This window comes from Pseudorasbora parva, chromosome 1 (genome assembly GCF_024679245.1).
Source record: "Pseudorasbora parva isolate DD20220531a chromosome 1, ASM2467924v1, whole genome shotgun sequence".
Lineage (NCBI taxonomy): Eukaryota > Metazoa > Chordata > Actinopteri > Cypriniformes > Gobionidae > Pseudorasbora > Pseudorasbora parva.
The window spans coordinates 33,895,039-33,915,281 of NC_090172.1; the positions used below are offsets into that span (position 1 = coordinate 33,895,039).

The 20,243-nt window shown below is 37.1% G+C and overlaps 1 protein-coding gene across 2 annotated transcripts; it reads left to right on the forward strand.

Annotated features, from left to right (window-relative positions):
* The first annotated feature begins 786 nt into the window (after window positions 1–786).
* On the forward strand, window positions 787–19,920 carry abcf2b (ATP-binding cassette, sub-family F (GCN20), member 2b). Of its 2 annotated transcripts, none has more exons than XM_067438250.1 (15): window positions 787–952; window positions 2,399–2,571; window positions 7,305–7,517; window positions 8,694–8,876; window positions 9,080–9,251; window positions 9,518–9,613; window positions 9,842–9,944; window positions 10,651–10,746; window positions 10,884–11,003; window positions 11,411–11,500; window positions 12,621–12,731; window positions 15,831–15,893; window positions 16,603–16,731; window positions 16,860–17,063; window positions 17,180–19,920. In XM_067438250.1, exons 2-15 carry the CDS (start codon window positions 2,418–2,420, stop codon window positions 17,294–17,296), a joined length of 1,851 nt encoding a protein of 616 aa, XP_067294351.1. In that variant the 5' UTR covers window positions 787–952; window positions 2,399–2,417; the 3' UTR covers window positions 17,297–19,920. The 2 variants fall into 2 exon arrangements, with proteins under 2 accessions (XP_067294351.1, XP_067294345.1); XM_067438244.1 differs by having other exon boundaries at window positions 788–952; window positions 2,416–2,571; window positions 17,180–19,913.
* Window positions 19,921–20,243: the final 323 nt, after the last annotated feature.

Genomic DNA, 20,243 nt, shown 5'->3' on the forward strand with positions numbered 1-20,243 from the left:
CTACAATATAGAACGTTTTTTTAATTGAAAAATAGTTAAGGTGTGTCATATTTGACCAACAATCCTTCTATTAGTGAGGAATAGCCTACCTAAGTAGTAGCCTGGTTAAAAAAAAGACCATTCTCAGCAGTAGTTAACTAAAAATCTAAATTTGCCAGAAGTTGTCTGGGTTTTCCCAGGCTAGCCTGCTACCAATACAAGAAAAACATTAACATTAATGTTAACAATGTTGCATCTCCATCACTTTCATAATACAATTATACCGTAAATATTGTGCCGACATAAATATCAATGCACACTATGCTGTAGGTTAGACCTACTGTTTACCAAAAATCGCTGTTGTCTATCTGCTTCGCCATTTAAATGTATTGACAGCGCTGATTGATTTGAACTATTGAGCGCTTCCTGAACCACGTGACCGCAAGCAAGCATATCGGAGTCTATGATCGCAACTGTGTGTTTTAACGGCTCTGGCTTTGACTGTTATGTGCCAAACCCATAGGCCAAAACCAAAACGGTTTAATATTTGAATTTCGTATTAACACTTTGCTATTTTTTTTCTTAATTAGTATTTTGTCTATTAATATCAAAATATATCATCAACAAAAACAACAACAACAACAACAAAAGAATGTTTGTTTACATTCCAACACCATTATCATTGAGAAGGCTTTTGATGTTGTATATTTCTGTTTTTTTAGTAATTTAGGGTACACCACAGCTTTTATTATTACGCAGGCACAGCCATAGATATCCATAAAAAGGGTACAGCATATTGAGATATTCAGTGTGGTGAAGCCGTGAAGCGTGGCTCGTCTCGCCAGCAGGCGGTGATCTGCTCTTCTTCACCAAATACGGTCAGTGCGCGCCTAACGTGCGCGAGCCGCGGCTGCCCGTTCCCTGCCTGGGTGCGTGTCAGAGAACTAGCTGCGCGTTAGCTTTTCTCGGAAAGGTACGTATATTAAACTCCTATTTTACTTTGTTTCAGCTTGCCTGTATTTTGTTGAAATTATCATTACGTATATGAGACATACATATACTGTGAGTAGTAATACTATTTGTATTTGAGCTGAAAGCCGGGCCCTGAACGCCTCTTGCTGTCATTTCAGTATGTCACCGATGCCTAACATTTGATACAAATTAAGCCATTGACGACTGTACATTTTATACGTTTTTATTGTGATGTGAACTCCACAACTTTCAAACAGAGATGTCACTAAAGCAATAGTGTCACAAGAGATGTATGTAATATATGGTTTTGATTTGGGTTATAAACTGCGAGGGTGCTTATTTGAAGGCACTATAACAGTTACATTTTGTCATATTTTCTTTAAAAAAGCGTTGTTGGTACACGTTTTTTTAGTAGTTAGCCTAGCCTATTTTGATTAATAATGGCGTGACATGTAAAGTTAAGCTGCAGTGGCACTCAACTTGCTCACATATGATTCTTTTTCATAAACTGCTTGTTTATAAACATAATCAGTTATGATTATGATAATTATGATGATAATAGCAGCCTCTCTAAAAACATTGAGAATACTGGCTGAAATGTGCATTAAAGGATAGTTCACTTTAAAATGAAAATTCTGTCATCCTTTACACACCCTCAAGTTGTTTCAAAACTGTATGAATTTCTTTCTTCAGCTGAACACAAGTGAAGATTTTTTGAAGAATGCCAGTAACCAAACAGTTAACTGAAACTATTGACTTCCATAGTAGGAAAAAAAAATACTGTTTGGTTACTGACATTCTTCAAAATATCTTCCCTTTGTGTTCAGCTGAAGAAAGAAATTCATACAGGTTTGAAACAACTTTAGGGTGAATAAAGGATGACAGAATTTTCATCAGCCACATTTGGGTTTTGAGTAGCCAATGAGTAGCCTATCGTAAAACCTAATGTTCAGCTTTTTGTGTCCTTATGTAAATTCACAAACCACTGTAAGCATCACTGCGGTTGATTTAAGCTTGGTACATACTCTGCAAGAACAGAGAAATGTGTTAATTTTCCCGAGGTGGCAAGAACCAGAACAAAGTTCGTTATGGCCAGGGCATTCCATACTTCAGAGAAAAGCAGATGCTGTCCAAGCTGTTTCACTGCATTATCCCTGCCCATTTTAAATTTCTTACCAATCACACAATAGTTCTCGCACACCCACAAGAAAAAAGTTCTGCTCAGAGGTTTTGAGAACAAGCTGTGAGAACTCCCAAACTGGCAGCCCTGGGAGTGAGAACTTTTTTCTCTGCTCTTGCGGAGTATGTAACAGCCTTTATATCCAATCAAGTGAGATTAACTTAATCATCAGTATTTATCTGTGTAGATGGATGGTAATTTATATATGAGCTCTTGTGAGTATGAAAATATTATAATGTTAGAATATGTAACCTGACAACCTCACAGCTTATTGTACTCTGCAGCCATGCCATCAGATCTTGCTAAGAAGAAGGCTGCAAAGAAGAAGGAGGCTGCAAAAGCTCGACAGCGTGTGAAAAAGCATGATGAGGTGAACGGAGAAGGAGAGCTTCAGGATGGCCAAGTGAATTGTGCAGTAACTAATGGAGAGGCAAATGGAGGTGTGTTTATTAGATGCTGCCTGAAGTTAGAAGAGTGAAAGAGACAATAGATTGTTCACCCACCAAGCATTGTGCACTTCCAAGATTTTGACAGTTCACACTCATATAAGGCCCTTGACAGAGCCTTTTAGACACAAACATAGCTATTGTTATAACATATAAATGATATGACCTTTTACTGAATACCAGCTGTGCATTATTACAATAACTTCATTTATACAACAGAGCTGTTAAATACTCTTCCTGGAGATATACCTTCCTGCAAAGTTCAGCTCTGACCCTGATCAAACACAACTGAACCAGCTAATTCAGATCTTCAGGACTGCTTGATAATTACAGACAGGTGAATTGGATCAGGGTTGTATCTGAACACTGAATGTAGGTAGATCTCCAGGAAAAGGATTGGGCACCCCTGTACTAAGGTGTACGGTTATTTTCCAGTAAAACACAGCTACAGTGGGGCAAAAAAGTATGTAGTCAGCCACTAATTGTGCAAGTTCTCCCACTTAAAAAGACGAGAGAGGCCTGTATTTTTCATTATACATACACTTCAACTAGTATAAGAGAAAGAATGAGAAAAATTCCAGAAAATCACATTGTCTGATTTTTAAAAGAATTTATTTGCAAATAATGGTGGAAAATAAGTAGTTGGTCACGTACAAAAAAGTAAGATTTGTAAGTGAGACTGGTTCTCACAGACCTATAACTTCTTCTTTAAGAGGCTCCTCTGTCCTCCACTTGTTACCTGTATTAATGGCACCTGTTTGAACTCGTTATCAGTTTAAAAAACAGCTGTACACAACCCCAAACTGTCAGACTCCAAACTCCACTATGGTCAAGAAGACCAAAGAGCTGTCAAAGGACACCAGAAACAAAATTGTATACCTGCACCAGGCTGGGCTGCAATAGCAGCTTGGTGTGAAGTGAAAGATTCTGAAATCCACAGCCGCTTCAATATATCTGTATATATTTATATCCTAATGATTCTTTCCAGTTATGATTTTGCTTTATGTTTCTTGTTTTCTAAAGTGTCTTTCATTTAATTTATTATATTTTATTCCTTTTATATTTACTTTTTCTGAAACACTAAAGACTCAAGATGAATATTGCCTGTACTATTGTCTGTACCTCACTGCAAGAAAGCACGTTATCAGCATGCTGTGGAGAAATGTTTTGTTTATAATTAGTTAAGATGTTCTCAACCTTGGATGAAACCAGTATCCTCTGAAGTTTGTGTGTGTGTGTGTACCAGATCTGTGCAGGCCTAATGTTGGACATGGACATTTCTGCAGAAAACGCCAGACTTGAAGACACTTTTCTGTGGCCTATGAGGTCACTGTGATGTAAAACTGGTTATGGGGCGACGACTTGTCAACCTAGTTTGGCGATATGTGCCCCTATTTGTCTGTGTGGAAAGTTGCATTTTATCTTAGCCAATCAGAATGACGTGGATAGACCTTGAAAACGGTATAACTGTTGTTTAGGGCGGGACAAGACAGTGAGAGAAGGAGCGTGGCCTACGAACTCCTTGTGAGTCTTGAAGCTGGCTTCTGCTTTTGAAACTGCAAACTATTCTTAAGTAAAATTTTCTTTTAATTAATTCCACTCCTGACTCTTGGTCTTCATTTCTTCACTACTGGTCCCGGATCATAAGCTGTTAACCCCTATCAGAAGAAATCAACAGTGGGAGCAATTATTAGAAAATGTAAGATATACAAGACCACCAATAATCTCCCTTGATCTGGAGATCCACACAAGATCTCACCCTGTGGGGTCAAAATTATCAAAATAATGTGAGCAAAAATCCCTGAACCACACGGGGGACCTAGTGAATGACCTGCAGAGAGCTGGGACTAAAGTAACAAAGGCTACCATCAGTAACAAACTATGCCACCAGGGACTCAAATCCTGCAGTGCCATACGTGTCCCCCTGTTTAAGCCATTACATGTCCGGGCCCGTCTGAAGTTTGCTAAAGAGCATTTGGATGATCCAGAAGGGATGGGGACTGGGAGAATGCCATATGGTCAAATGAAACCAAAATAGAACTTTTTGGTAAAAACGCAACTTGTCGTGTTTGGAGGAGAAAGAATGCTGAGTTGCACCATACATACTGTAAAGCATGGGGGTGGAAACATCATGCTTTGGGGCTGTTTAGGAAAGAGTGTAGAGGAAAGAATGAATGGGGCCATGTATCGTGAGATTTTGATTAAAAACCTTCTTCCATCAGCAAAGGCATTTAAGATGAAACGTGGCTGGATCTTTCATCATGACAATGATCCCAAACACATTGCCAGGGCAACGAAGGAATGGCTTCGAAAGAAGCATTTCAAGGTCCTGTAGTGGCCTAGCGAGTCTCCAGATCTCAAACCCATAGAATCTGTGTTGCATAGCGAAAGCCCCAAAACATAATTACTCTAGAGGAGATCTGCATGGAGGAATGGGCCAAACTACCAGCAACCGTGTGTAAAAACCTAGAAAACATTTGACCTCTGTCATTGCCAACAACGGGTTTATAAAAAAGTATTGAGATAAACTTTTGTTATTGACCAAATACTTCTTTTCCACCATAATTTGCAAATAAATTCTTTAAAAATCAGACAGTGATTTTTCTGGATTTTTTTTCTCATTCTGTCTCATAGTCGAAGTGTACCTATGATAAAAAGTACAGGCCTCTCATCTTTATGAATCGAAGAACTTGCACAATTGGTGGCAGACTAAATACTTTTTTCCCCACCTGTATGAAGTAAGTCCAAGTTCAATGTAATTTTGTCTAAGTTTTTCAGTTATTTCAAAGGTCCTTAACTGAAACCCACAAAGGCAAAGTTGTACCAAGCAAACCAATAGGACAAACAATAGGGTAAATTACTTATCTATAGAAAAAACACAGTCTCTTTTTCCCACTATCTGATCGCACACAACCTTTAAATCATGAAATGCATCAGAATCAATCTTTTCATCATACAAGATGTTGGGAATCCATGCTGTGTGCACTGCCATTGATAGTGGTGAAAGTTGTTTTAAGCTACAAAACCATTTGAAGTTTCTGCTTTTCAAGCACCACAGGCCTAATTTAAATATTTTGCGGGAAACCGAAATCCGATCTGTTATCCAGATACAGAGGCCACTAAATGTGAATAAATTTAAATGCGGCACATCCTGATTTGCTAATGTGATCACGGTGATCGTATATTATTGCCAAGTGGAAACACAGCCTCTGTCTCGCTCTCTCGCATAACTGCATATTAGTGTCACGGCTGTAATGAGAGACAGGAGGATCCAATAGCAAAAAGATAACGAGTTTATTGTAACACACGATGGCAAGCGTCGACAATCAACAAGATTCAATTGACAGGCAGAAAAGAGCAATAAGACAGGCTCCAGGGCACAGGCAAACCACGGCGAAGGTCAGGTGCAGGCAGCCAGGCAGACTACACGGCAGTGCAGGGAAGCAGCAGACAACCAGAGGCCGAAATCCTGGACCCGGAACAGAGTTATCCCCCCAGTGGAACCTGAAGCCGCTGCAAGCCACACCAGAAGCGCCTGTAACAATCTGTCAATGGGTGCCAGTGAGAGACCGGATTAAATAGTGGGACTGATGAGTGCAGCAGGTGAAGGTGATGATTCCCATAATCAGTGACCACGCCTCCAACACAACCTAACAAGACACAGAGAAGAGAGATGGTGGGTGGCGGGAATGCACCATTTAAATTGGTTTGCCAACCGCCATAAACTCCAAAAGAAGAAGAAGAAGCGAGATGGTGAATTCATAAACCGTGACAATTAGTGGCCTCCATTACTAGCTCTAAAATTACATTTTGGAATTAGCAGCAGTGGCTTAGGATAAGATGCATGATAAATTAGTCCTACACATGAGTGTGTAGAGCAAAAATCATTTTGAAGTTAAACATTTGAATAATAATGATTAATTTATTGTCATTGCAATGATACAACAAGGTTACATTAGAGTGTCAATCAACATTTTATAAGCAGAAAACAAGACATATAACAGACCAGGAGTAGGGTATATGAGTGAAAGAATCACTAGTAATCAGGAAAATTAGTATAATTGTGTGTGTTGCAGCAATGCAAAGACCAAGTCGCAGTTATTGCTATTAGTGGATAATGTGCATAACAGACGGATTAAGTGAGTGGAGGGGGGAGAGGGGAACAGTGCTTATTCAGCAGTCCAACTGCCAAGGCTGTTGGTCATTCTGGTGGTTCTGGAGACCTATACCTCCTGCCCAATAGTAGCAGGTGGAAAAAGCTGTGGCCTTTTATAGTCCAATTTGGCAGACTTGATGCCCCTTCTAAGAGACCTCCTGGCTGTGCTGTAGGCCCCCTGTCATCAGACCTGTAGGCTGCATCCCTGTCTTTAATCAGCAGCTGAATGAATGTGTCATCCAAGATTTTTTGTTGGGAAATTGTGGATTAGCTTCCAGGATGTAACCCTGTCTACACAAAATTGTATATAATCCATAACTGTGGTAGTATACTCATCATGGGCCTGGCATGTTGATAATTCATATGTTGAACAATGTCTTGAGGCATGTTAACCACAGTATAAGCAGTATAATTGACTAAATAATGTGCATTACCAACTCGGGTATGCAATCTTTTTTTTACCTTGTCAATTCATCTTTTCATGATTTTTTTATTTATTTAAAAAGTTTAAGCTTTGCTCTCCTCTTACAACTACTTATCTTTTCTATGTCGCTTATTTCACTTTCTGTAGATGTCGCCACTCTGACTAAGCAGCTGGATGAGTTTGAGATTCGTAAGATAGAGGCACGGGCAGTGACGGGCATCTTGGCATCCCATCCCAACAGCACTGATGTTCACATCAGCAGTCTGTCGCTCACCTTTCATGGCCAAGAGTTACTGAGCGACACAAGCCTGGAGCTCAACTCCGGCAGGCGCTATGGTCTCATTGGTCTTAATGGCACAGGTAGGAAATTTAAGTGACATTAGGGCTGATACTTCCTTTTTTTCTCAAACTTTGTGCCTAAGATGGATCCAAACACAGTTTTTACTTTTGTTTTAGACAATCTCTGTTCCAGACCTTCTATTGAAAACATCTCTATTTCCACACAAACTGCATTGCAATAATTTCCTGATTTAAAGCAGACTCTCGCGATTAAACAGTGACCAAAGTCACCATAATCTGCCACTCAGATCTCAAGATGTCCCTCATTGAGTTATAACACACAAAAAAACAGCACAGACACACGAGCGGAGTAAAACGTTGCTTAGACTTGGCGTTTTCGCTAATAACTTTATGAAATATGCTTGGATCGTAAAAAAATTGCCACATTCTTATTTATAGCAGACTCTCACGATTAAAAAGAGACTAAAGTCAACATAATCCATCAGTTAGATCTAAAGATATTCTTCATAGTTTTAAATTATTAAAGACCTCACAAGCGCACATAAGCTAAATAAGCAAATGTAGCTTTAAAGTCGTGTTTACACTTGTAACTTTATGAAACATTATCCGATTTTTGAAAACAATCTGCCAGCGGTGCACTCAGGAATAACTCGGTGCTCTTTAAAAATTTTAAATCTGAGATTCTAAGCTTTAAAATTATACATATTTTGATACCTATTGACTCTCCTTGCTATAGTTTTGGAGTTATGAGTCTTTAAATTTGTGTATGTCACTAAAACAATAGTTTTAAAAATACTTCTCGGGTTTCAAGAACTGAACAAAAAGGCTACCTTTGTTCCAAATGCTGTACCTTTTGATTAATTTATGCTATCACCACAAAATTTATCCAGATGCAGACCACATATATAATTCCCCTTCCTGAGTTATAGCATGTCAAATAAGAAAGTAAATAAAAAAATAAAAAGTATTTTATCAGCAGTTTCTCAGCATTTCTGTTTTAAAATTTAAAAAGTGTTCTAACAGACGATACCTACCTTTTCACTCCATGCTGTAGTTTTGGAGTTATGAGTCTTTACTTTTTCTTTACTTTATGTCTTTCATTCTAAACAACTCTAAAAATGCCTTCAGGGCTTAAGGGGCTAATAAGCAAGACCTTCTATTAAGGAAATATAATAAGCATCTATGAATGTTAGGGGCATCTATGAATGGGAATATTCTTAAACACTCTCTTTGTAGGCAAGTCCATGCTCCTGTCTGCTATTGGCCACAGAGAAGTTCCCATCCCAGAACACATAGACATCTACCACCTGACGCGTGAGATGGCCCCTAGTGAGAAGACAGCACTGCAGTGTGTTATGGAGGTTGATGAAGAGAGGATAAAGCTAGAAAAGGAAGCTGAGCGATTGGCTCATGAGGACTGTGAGTAATACACATTTTATCAATTCATCGATATTGCATCATAACACCCACATGCATCAGATCTTTGCTATATGTTAATACATTAAAGTAAATAAACCTGGCTGCTTAACTCATATAATTGGTTATATACAGTATTTTACAGTATTTTAGCAGTTATTCCAGTATAGCATGGCCCATTTTCTCTGCTCTTCTCCTCACCACAGCAGAGTGTGAGAAGCTGATGGAGATATATGAGCGTTTGGAGGAGTTGGACGCAGACAAAGCTGAAGTTCGAGCCTCGCGAATCCTCTTTGGACTGGGTTTCACCCCTACTATGCAGCGAAAAAACCTGAAAGATTTTAGTGGAGGCTGGAGGATGCGTGTGTCCCTTGCCAGGTATGAAAATGACATTTAAAGAGTCAGAGTGGAATTTTCTTTATTATCTTTGTTCAAATAGTGTTGAAAATAGTTTTTAAAAAATGTCAGTCCAGTCTTGCTGCAAAATGCAGTGTTTTTTTGTTTTATTTTTTTGTTCTGTTGATCATCTTCACTTAATGAGTGGACCAAATCATATCTGGTCAAATTATAATTTAATACATATACAAATATTAATACATTTTCTACATTCTTAAATATCCCTTTGTCTAATTTCCCTCTTTTAGAGCCCTGTTCATAAAGCCCTTCATGTTGTTGTTAGATGAACCTACTAACCACCTGGATCTGGATGCATGCGTGTGGCTGGAAGAAGAACTTAAGTCGTGAGCACCGTTTTCACTGTTCATTGGATCTTCTAGTGTGCTAATAATCAAACGAGATGGTAATTTTCCTGCGCAGAAACTGATTAAAAGAAAAAAATTAAGTGTCAAAGTTTGATGTAAGACAAATGCCTTGGAATTGTAGTATAAGTTGAGGCACACCAGAGGATATTTTTGAAACAAGATATTTTCAAAAATAATGTTTTTGATGTCTAACAACTTTTTTTCCAGTTTTAAACGCATCCTTGTACTCATCTCACACTCTCAAGACTTTCTCAATGGTGTGTGCACGAACATCATTCATCTCCACCAGAGGAAGCTCAAGTACTACACTGTGAGTACTGCAGCACTGTGGTCACAATTGTTTCTTCTTTTGCCTACAGTTTAATACCTAGAGAATCTATTGAATGCATTTAAAGAAGCAATTTACTTACCCTCGCTCTAAACCAGTGGTCTCAAACTGGCCACAGCACTGCAGAGTTTAGCTCTAACCAGCTCCAACTCATACCTGCTTGAAAGTTTCTAGAAATCCTGAAGACTTTGATTAGCTGGTTTATGTTTATTAGAGTAGAAGCAAAACTGCAGAGCTGTGGCCCTCCAGGTATTGAGTTTGAGACCACTGCTCTAAACTGTTTGACTTTATTTTTTTCTGTGAAATATAAAACTAAATTTTGTCAATACAATGGATTTAGAAATATCTTATTTTAAGTCCCACCGAGGAAAGCAAGTCATACAGGTTTGGTACTACATGAAGGCATAAATGAAAATGATAAGTGTAATGTCACAAAACATGCAGTCCATCCAACTGAGACTCATGAATGTAGCTCCATCAATGTTTAGGAGATTGGATGTAAATGCTTTGTCTCCAAAAACCTGTATTGTTATGTACTTGTCAAGCTTTAAAAGGCCTGAAATCTGAAGCTTGTATTACTGTTGCTAATCATGAACTTGTCTGGTTTATTGGCACACTCATCACATATATTAAATTTAATAAAGGTACAGTATGAGAGTGGTAAAGTGTGTGCTGTATGGAATTGTAGGGTAACTATGACCAGTATGTGAAGACCAGGGAGGAACTGGAGGAAAACCAGATGAAGCGGTACAACTGGGAGCAGGACCAGATAGCTCACATGAAGGTGAAACTTATAGCTTTTTTTAAATTGCACTTTCTCTTATTTCATAAATCTTTTATTTCACTGTTGCAACAGAAATAAAAACCAGAGGTATGCCATTGCAAAAATAATATAAAACTTGTTCTCTTCATCTCCTGTAGAACTATATCGCCCGTTTTGGACACGGCTCTGCAAAGCTAGCTCGCCAAGCTCAAAGCAAAGAAAAGACACTGCAGAAAATGGTGGCTTCTGGCCTAACAGCTCGTGTCGTGAATGACAAGGTTTGTCACAAAGACAAAAACAAACACACATCAACACTCAAACACTGTAGCATTTGGAGTTCTTGCATGTTATTTTCTCTTGCCCAACACCCGTTATCTGCATAAAGCATCAGTTTAGAAATGCTCATTTTGTTCAGTTGAGCAATGCAATGACCGAGACAAAAGAAGTGAAAAGTAAGAACAATTTAGACAAAAAAACTATTTATTTTTTGACAGTTTGGTAAAAGCAATTGTTTTTCAGCAATAATGTAGATTCAAGATATTTAATTTAAATTGATTCTGCAATTTCTTAAACATTTTACTAGGCAGACATTTTCTAGGGCTCTAAATGGCACTGAGTTTGGTGTTAAAGATGAAACATTGTCAGGTGTTTATCAGAGAGTTTTAACCACACCTTTATCCTTCAGACCTTGTCGTTTTATTTTCCCCCTTGTGGGAAGATCCCGCCTCCTGTCATCATGGTGCAAAATGTCAGCTTCAGATACTCCAGTGACGCAGTGAGTTTACAGTATTGTCTGTTCGGGATTTTAATTTTTGTTGCCACACTCCTACTTATGTTGTCCTAGAGTTTTAGTAAGCATTCTTATTCTATAAGAATGGTGAAGTCCACACCACAGCCATAATGATAACGTCACAAAGGAACAATATTAATGGAATCATTTTTAGAACAAGATTTTTCCAGCGGATGAACAATAAAAACATTGAATGCCAATGAGAATCCACTTGGCTTTAAAGAGCTCAAGCACTGGGGTAAAACATTTTTAAATGTTGTTTATATGTCTGTGGTGTTTTTAATGTTCTTTCAGACAAACCATGTGCAAATTCGTAAGTCAACACCATGGTTGAGTATTTTCTCTTTAAAACTGCAGTGAAACGAAGACAGTCTAAAAAAACCTCTTTTAAATCACTGGTGTTTCTGACGTCACAAACTACCTTGTAACCAGTCACGTCAACATGCCAGCGGGCTTTAGCATATCATTAACTATAAAAGCTCTGAAGCAGGGGAGTTTCAAGGGAAGCCAGGTTACCCTGGCATATTTTTCTGTTGATATGAAAAATCGGGTTTATTTACCAATATTAATTATGTATATGATGTACATTACAATGTTATGAAATTCTATGTTGTTCATAGTGTTTCTAATGATACTGACTGATACTGCAGGAAGTCTGAGATGGCAAACAGGAACATGGTTTATGTAACATTAACAACACATTATTAGCTGTTTAATAATGTTGTCAAGCATAATGATAATCATATTAATTACTGTTATTGGTGACGTTGTAAAGAGTACCATTGTGCAGCATTTACCTGAGTGGGGACGGGGATAATATGCATATTCATGCATCCACATACACTAAATGAAATGTAGTTATATTCCAGCTATTTTAACGCAATTTAAAAAAAAAAAAGTAATCTTGGTGATCAAAGATAAGTTTAAATGTATAAAAGTATTGACTACAGTTGGACTTGAAGCAGCACTGCAGAGCATGCTTATAATAAACAGAAAGTTATTGTGGGTTGGTGTGGACACTACTATAGTTATAGTTGTAGTTATTCTTGGTGAAAACATTTATATACACACCCAAATATATCATACATTTGTTTTTGTTTAACAGCATTTTATCTATGAGAACTTGGAGTTTGGCATTGACCTGGACACACGGGTTGCACTTGTGGGTCCCAATGGGGCAGGGAAGTCCACCCTTCTCAAGCTACTGATGGGAGAGGTCAGTTATAAAAAAACAGATCGATTTGACAGTAGGGGTGTGCGATATAAAATCGTCTACGATTTCGTAATTGTTGTTCTAACAATATGCAATCTGACATTATTGAGTTTGTCCCTCACACCAAAAGAGCGCATGCATACACTATGTGTAGTCTGTTAGGTTAGACTAGTACGTGTACACATTTAGTGCATGCTTTCACTGCATGATTTTGTCTATTAAAATCTATCAAATGTCACCAAAATTCAAGACAAAATGGCAGAAATGCCCCTGTATGTATTTTATATTTATATAATTTAAATTAGTTTATCAATATCACACGAAGAGTGCTGTTTTTCTCCAGATAAACAAGAAATTAATATTAAGTTACTTATATTTTAGACACATTATTACCTGTTTATGCTTTGTTTTGCCAAAAAAAACATATTTTGCCAGTTCCAAACATAGCCCCAGCACTGTTGTGCATCCCAAAGCAAAATACAGTGGGTGTTTCCTTACTAAATGAATGACTCGTTTGAATGAATGATTCAGTGACTCACTCAATAAAGGGTTGGTTGCGTGCGATTTCACTTTAGTTAGTGTGTAATGTTGCTGCTTGAGCATAAACAGTATCTAAGTTCAATGCAAAAAGAGATATTGTCTTTTAAAGTTATGGCAGTTTTTTGCCTACAAAAACATCCGGTTTTGACTACAACAAGCTTCTTCCTGGGTTGGTGACATCATAAACCCTTACTATTAACATAAACACTGCCCCAAGTGGGATTTCTGCCAGTAATGGTAAGGGACGTTGTGTGCTTGGCACTTCAGTTAATAAAAATACATGAAACTACATTTGGCCATCTAACCAATCTAAGACCATTGCATTTTTCCGGAGGCATTGGCTTCATAGAAGCATGAAGCAAATGAGCCGTTCAAAGGACAGTGGAGACACAGGTGTGGAATAAAGGTAAAATATAAGGGAAAAAAAAGTATTAAAACATGTTATACTCCGCCCCATAAACACAACCAAGCCTAAAAAAAAACCACGGAACCACCCCATTAAAACAGTCAAGCTTTGTTCCTGAATGAATCAGCCATTTGAATAAATCAGACTCTCAATGACTCTCTCATTAACAGTGACTTGCTGCCACCGTTTTAATTTCACATTTGTGCATTTGCAACAGCAGGTTATTCAATTGTCTCCTCTGATCTGCATTACACAGACTGTGTAAATTATCTAAATGCCACTTAAAGGGTTAGTTCTTTTAAAGTGTTAGAAATTTATGTCATTAATGACTCACCCTAATGTTATTTCACACCCATAAGACCTCCGTTCATCTCCAGAACAAAGTTTAAGATATTTTATATTTAGTCCGACAGCGTATCTAAGTGTATGCACACTATACTGTCCATGTCCAGAAAGGGAATAAAAACATCCTCAGTCCAAATTAGTCCATATATGTGACATCAATTAGTTAGTTAGAATCTCTTGAAGCATCGAAAGTACATTTTGGTCCAAAAATGAGAAGGGTCAAGCTGCGGCTTGGGCGTTCCCGTCATAAAACAAGACACCTATTGGGCAACACCTATTGGGTGTTCCTGGTAGCGTCACATCGACCAGTCGCGATGAGTTTCTCAATGGGTATGATGTCATATGCGTTATTTTTCCCCCCAAACCAGTTCAGCGAAAATGCCCTGTAGCCGATTCTAAACTTTTCATTTGGCCATGTCAATCACAATAATGATTGCCTACACCCAGCCCTGATCTCTAAACCTACCCATTACAAGACAAATTCAACGTTTTTACATTTTCAAAAAAACAATTTAGTACGTTTATAAATCTATTTACATTGTGGACACACACACACACACACACACACACATAATGGTTAGTTTCGGCGAAGACATACACATGGAATCACACGGCGTAGACATACACACGGATAGCTCAATGGGCACAGATAGCACGCCACTTGGCTATAGAAAGTGGCGTGTATGTTTACGCAAGTCATGATGTCATGTTGCAAGATGCTAGATCTTATTTTGAAGCTTCTGTTTGGGAAAAACTAACTAGTGAATGTTGAACATATTAATCCCGATGTTGACAGCTTGCAGTTCAGCAGAAGAGGCGAAGAAGAAGAAGGGGGAATTCCAGTCTGTGAAACCGGTAACCCCCACCAGCATGATAACGGCCATTTGTTGCCGCAGTTGGATGATATTGCTAAAAATAACAAAAACTATGACTTTATTCAGCAGTGTCTTCTCTTCTGCGTTTGTTTTCAAACCTCAAATATAGAATCAAACGTTTATGAATCAGCGTATTGATTCATGATTTGGATTGCGTGTCAAACTGCTGAAATTACTTGAAATTGGCGATCCGAAACATGAATCAATACGCTGATTTTTTTTAATTTAAGGTTTTAAAGAGAAGAGAAGACAATGCTGAATAAAGTCATAGTTTTTGTTATTTTTGGACCGAAATGTATTTTCGATGCTTCAAGAAATTCTAATCAACCAACTGATGTCTCATTTGGACTACTTTGATGATGTTTTTATTCCCTTTCTGGACATGGACAGTATAGTGTGCATACACTTGCATACACTCTCGGACTAAATATAAAATATCTTAAATTGTGTTCTGAAGATGAACAGAGATCTTACGGGTGTGGAACAACGTTAGGGTGAGTCATTAATGACATCAATTTAATTTTTGGGTGAACTGACCCTTTAAGATGCAGATGCATGTTTCCTCTCCATTGCAAATATGAATTACCGGTATGCTGAAACTGTTTTTATTTTGATTGGTTTGGTAACAGCCCTATTGTGTCTTATTATTAGAAATTAATTTGATTAAATGTAAGAATTTGACACAAGTTGATACATAATTAGGTTAGAATAAATGGCTTTATAAAAGTAAAAGTCCCCATAAATAGCTATATTGTCGAATTATCGTTATCGATAAAATCCCAGAAAATATCGAGATATAATTTTTTGTTATTAAAATAAAATAATTAAAATATATTTTAAAAAAATTTCACCCCTATTTGACAGGTACGTGCCTTTTAAAAAGTAAATAAGTTTTAAAGTCTTTAGCAGTAATTGGCTTGTGTTTTTGTCTCGCAGCTTCTCCCCACTGACGGGATGATAAGGAAGCATTCTCATGTCAAGATTGGCAGGTATCACCAGGTACCGTCTTCATAGAAATACTAAGTATGATTAGTTGACTTACTACTTGTGTTGTTCTTGCCAGTTTCATAACATTTATGTCTTAGTTATCTGTGTATACACTAGGGCTGTGATAGTGGCAATTTTTTACCACCACATTGGCTAGAAGTGTGCCGGTGAACGTGACAACCACACCATCGCGATGGCTGAGTAGCACCGGCGGTGGTCGGCCAAACAATTTTTTTATTTTTTTTATGTGAATGCTGTTTTATGTGAATATTATGACAAGTAAAGCACCACGCTTTATTTACAAAATAAATAATAGGTTTGCAATTAAATGTTACCTTGCATTAGCCAAATTTGGTTAGCCAAATTTAAGCTTTGCATTTTGCAATCTGGTCACCTGTTTTCCTCTCTCATTCAGCATGAATGTTATGTTTCCATGGCTGCGAGGCAACATTTAATTGCAAACCTATTATTTTTTTTGTAAATAAAGGTACTCAGCCACCATGCGGCTGTCACGTTCACCGGAACAGCCCTAGACCACTGCAGCAGCCCTAGTGTACACTTAGAGAAATGTATTAAATGTCGTTGTTAAAGTTCTTCTGAATGCCTAATATAGTCAAATTATTTACATGTTTCTTCATAATTTGATGTAATAAGCACATACATTTTAAGTATTGTCAGTTATTTGTACTGTAAGTGATCTTGCATTGTGTTTGTCCTGCAGCATTTGACTGAGCAGCTAGAGCTTGACCTGTCTCCTCTGGAGTACATGATGAAGTGCTTTCCAGAAATCAAAGAGAAAGAGGAGATGAGGAAGATCATAGGACGTTACGGCCTGACAGGGAAGCAGCAGGTATATGTATGGTTGTGTTTAATGTGCAGGCATGTTAACATAAGTACTACATTATTTTGAAGGCCAAAAAAATACAGCACATTATACTTGTTTTTTTCTGTTTTAACTGTCATATCCCTCTGAGACAGGTCAGTCCCATCAGGAACTTGTCAGATGGCCAGAAGTGTCGAGTGTGTTTTGCCTGGCTTGCATGGCAGAATCCCCACATGCTGTTTCTAGATGAGCCAACTAATCACTTGGACATTGAGACGATTGATGCTTTGGCTGAGGCCATCAATGAGTTTGAGGGAGGAATGATGCTAGTTAGCCACGACTTCAGACTTATTCAGCAGGTATGTCTTAAAGTACAAAGCCACTAAATGGATCATATCTTAGTTTATTAGTATGTTTAATTACTATTTGACTGTGGTCTGGATTGTGTGTGTATGACTTTTCTTTCTCATTCTAGGTGGCTCAGGAAATTTGGGTTTGTGAGAAGCAGACCATCACCAAATGGAACGGGGACATTTTGGCTTACAAAGAGCACTTGAAATCAAAAATTGACAAACAGACTCATGATATATAAAAATCCACGAACAGCCGAACAGACAAACTTTTCCATCATGGATTGATTATCCTCCTCTATTTCCCAGATATGCATGACTGCTGGAATTTTGAATTGGGACAGTGAACCCCAGTTTCCCAGCTGTTGATGTGGATTACATTTTATTGTACTGCCATTATTGAGAGCTTTCTCAAGAGCAATCATTAGGCGTTTCCTGGTCTTATATCTTTTAATGCACCTCTCATTTCCTAGCATCAGCACGTCTGTTTTATTTAAAATGTAAAAGCAATAATGGTTTATTGAATAAATATATTAAATTAGGTTGGTGCAGAACAGTAGAAAACATTACAGTATTCAGAAAGCAATTTTCTGAATATCCTATCAAAACGTAACATACAGTGTTCATACAAAAATAATGATTGTAGACATAAAATACCATTTTAAACTGAGCAGTGTGATGTGTGAATAATACATGCATGTGAATGCACATACACTTGGAACAACAAGAAACCTTCCGCTGTTACCTCCTCATTTAACTGTTAAAACAAGATGAACTACTATGCCATTATTTAGGCAAAAAAAACTGGCAAAACTTTGTTGGTTCATTTACACATACAGTAAAGTCTGTTCAGATAGCTTTGCTTGTACCTGTGAAGATAATTATATTGTAGTTTGGCAATATAACAGCAAGCAATGGTTAATTCATATTGTTTCTAAATATTTTAAATAGTTTCTCAATGTAGACTAAATGCACAAACATGTTGCGCAAAGAGATAGTTATCAGTTCTGGTGAGCAGCATCACCCTTTCTCACATAAAATACCAAGTCATGCAATTTTAAGGTGTGTGTGTCTGTGTGTCTGTGTCTGTGTCTGTGTCTGTGTCTGTTTCTAATCGGGCTCACTTTGGGATTTATTGAGAGAAAAACTGTGCACACCAAGCATGACTCACTCCTACACTGAAATACAAATTTTAGGCCTTTGACAATATGTAAACAATTCTTTAAACAATCTCTGAAAATATCTACTTATATCTATTCACAATGAAGGAAACCAAAAATATTAAATGTCAAAATTTTAATTTTCATCTTTGTACAAGGAGCCATGTGTAGTAAGATTGATTCATATCAGACGTGCCTACACACTTTAATTTTCCTTTAACTCCAGAAGACTAGTGTATTGCAACAAGTCATCACCAAGTCAACTTTCTATCAGTACCAGCATTCTTGAACACCCCACAAGAGCTGTAGTTTTTGGAGATGCTCTAAGTCGTCTAGCCATCACAATTTGATCCTTGTCAAATTCGCTCAAATCCTTATGCTTGCCCATTTTTCATGCTTCTAGCACATCAACTTTGCAGACAAAATGCTCACTTGCTGCTTAATATTCCAGTGCACTAAACATGTTCATTGTGAACAAGAATTGCTGACTGGTGACTACTGAAAGATGTTGACACTTCCTGTTATAAAAAAAAAGGTATATTTTAAATTACTGATTTTCATTAACTTAAATGCTCAAAATCAGATGATGATTCAAGCTTGTTGATACAATGCACACTTTATAAACAAATAGATTAGCAGATGGTAAAAGCAGGGTTTGTTTCATGTTCAGTAACGAGTGAGTAAAAATGAGTCCGAATTTCCTTACATCCAATATCCTAGTTCATGCATGTCTCCAAAATAATAATAATAATAATTTAGGCTATAAATAAAGTTGTGCTTGATTATATATAGTGATAATGAAATATTACTTTCTATTGAATGAACTGTCTGATTGTTTCAGTACAAGTAACTGTCTTACCAAATCTTTTAAATTGTATGCTTATCTCAATCATTTGCAACATAGCTGTTTTCAGACATGCACATTTTGTCGCAACTGCACATGACTTTCTAACATGGGTTCAATATAAATATTGCTGCAACTTCCTCAAGCTAAAATATATATTTTTTTTTCATCTCAGAAAACTGGGTCGACATCTTTGGCATCGGATGTTCCGAGTTCAGCGGTGGATCATGATGTCTCTACTGTGTCCAGCCATTTTAGTTAATGTCATACCCTTAGACAGGGCTAAAGGTTACTTTTAAAATGTATTTCACTACAGATTACAAAATACATGCTTTAAAATGTAATTTGTAACGTATTCTGTTGTACAAGTTTTATAACTTAATCAACTTTGGGATAGCCTAGTAAAAAGGTATGCAACACAAACAGACCACCACACATAGGATTTTCTCATATTATTTTAAAACAACTTAAATTTTCGACTATTTCTTGAAGCAAAAAATGCAGACAATCTTAGAAAAAAAGTGAGCTGGGGTGTGTAAACTTTTAGAATTGAATGAACAGTGTAAAATGTATTTTGTCTTCAGAGAAACATCCAGTTGTTTCATTTAGGCTACTAAATGAAAAAATATGATCTTTAAAAAAGAAATATGTACACATCATCCTGTTCAACAGTTTTCAATCCCTGCTCTTAATGCATTGCTTTATGAAAGCTTCAGCCATGGAATAAAAAATAGTTTGCATCTTACAATTCTTGACTTTTTTCATTAGAATTGCATGACCTAAACTTGCCATTGCGAGTTATAAAGTAGTAGGCTAATTGCATATCTACCAACAATTGTGTTATAAAGTCAGAATTAAGATATATTCGCAATTCTGATTTTTTTTTAATCATGGAATTCTCACTTTATAACTGACAAATCTGATTTTTTTTTTTTTTTTAAAAATCACAATTCTAAGACATAAACTTGCAATTCAGATTTTTTTTAAACCAAAAAAAAATTGAAAATGTGACACTGCTTTCATATAATTTAATGACAAAATATGTAAGATTGTCTGTTTTTGTTTATTTCAGCAGCAAAAATAGTTCCAAACCAAGATCACAGCAGAACCATAACGTATCTCACAGCAAGTACTGAATGATTTGAACGACGAATTATGTTTTGAATGATTTTTTTAATGAACAAT

Coding starts and splice junctions, on each gene's coding strand:
- abcf2b (XM_067438250.1), top strand. CDS start 2,418: ATGCCATCAGATCTTGCTAAGAAGAAGGCTGCAAAGAAGAAGGAGGCT. Junction 9,252..9,517: donor ATGCGTGTGTCCCTTGCCAG/GTATGAAAATGA, acceptor TCCCTCTTTTAG/AGCCCTGTTCATAAAGCCCT. Junction 11,501..12,620: donor TCAGATACTCCAGTGACGCA/GTGAGTTTACAG, acceptor TTTGTTTAACAG/CATTTTATCTATGAGAACTT.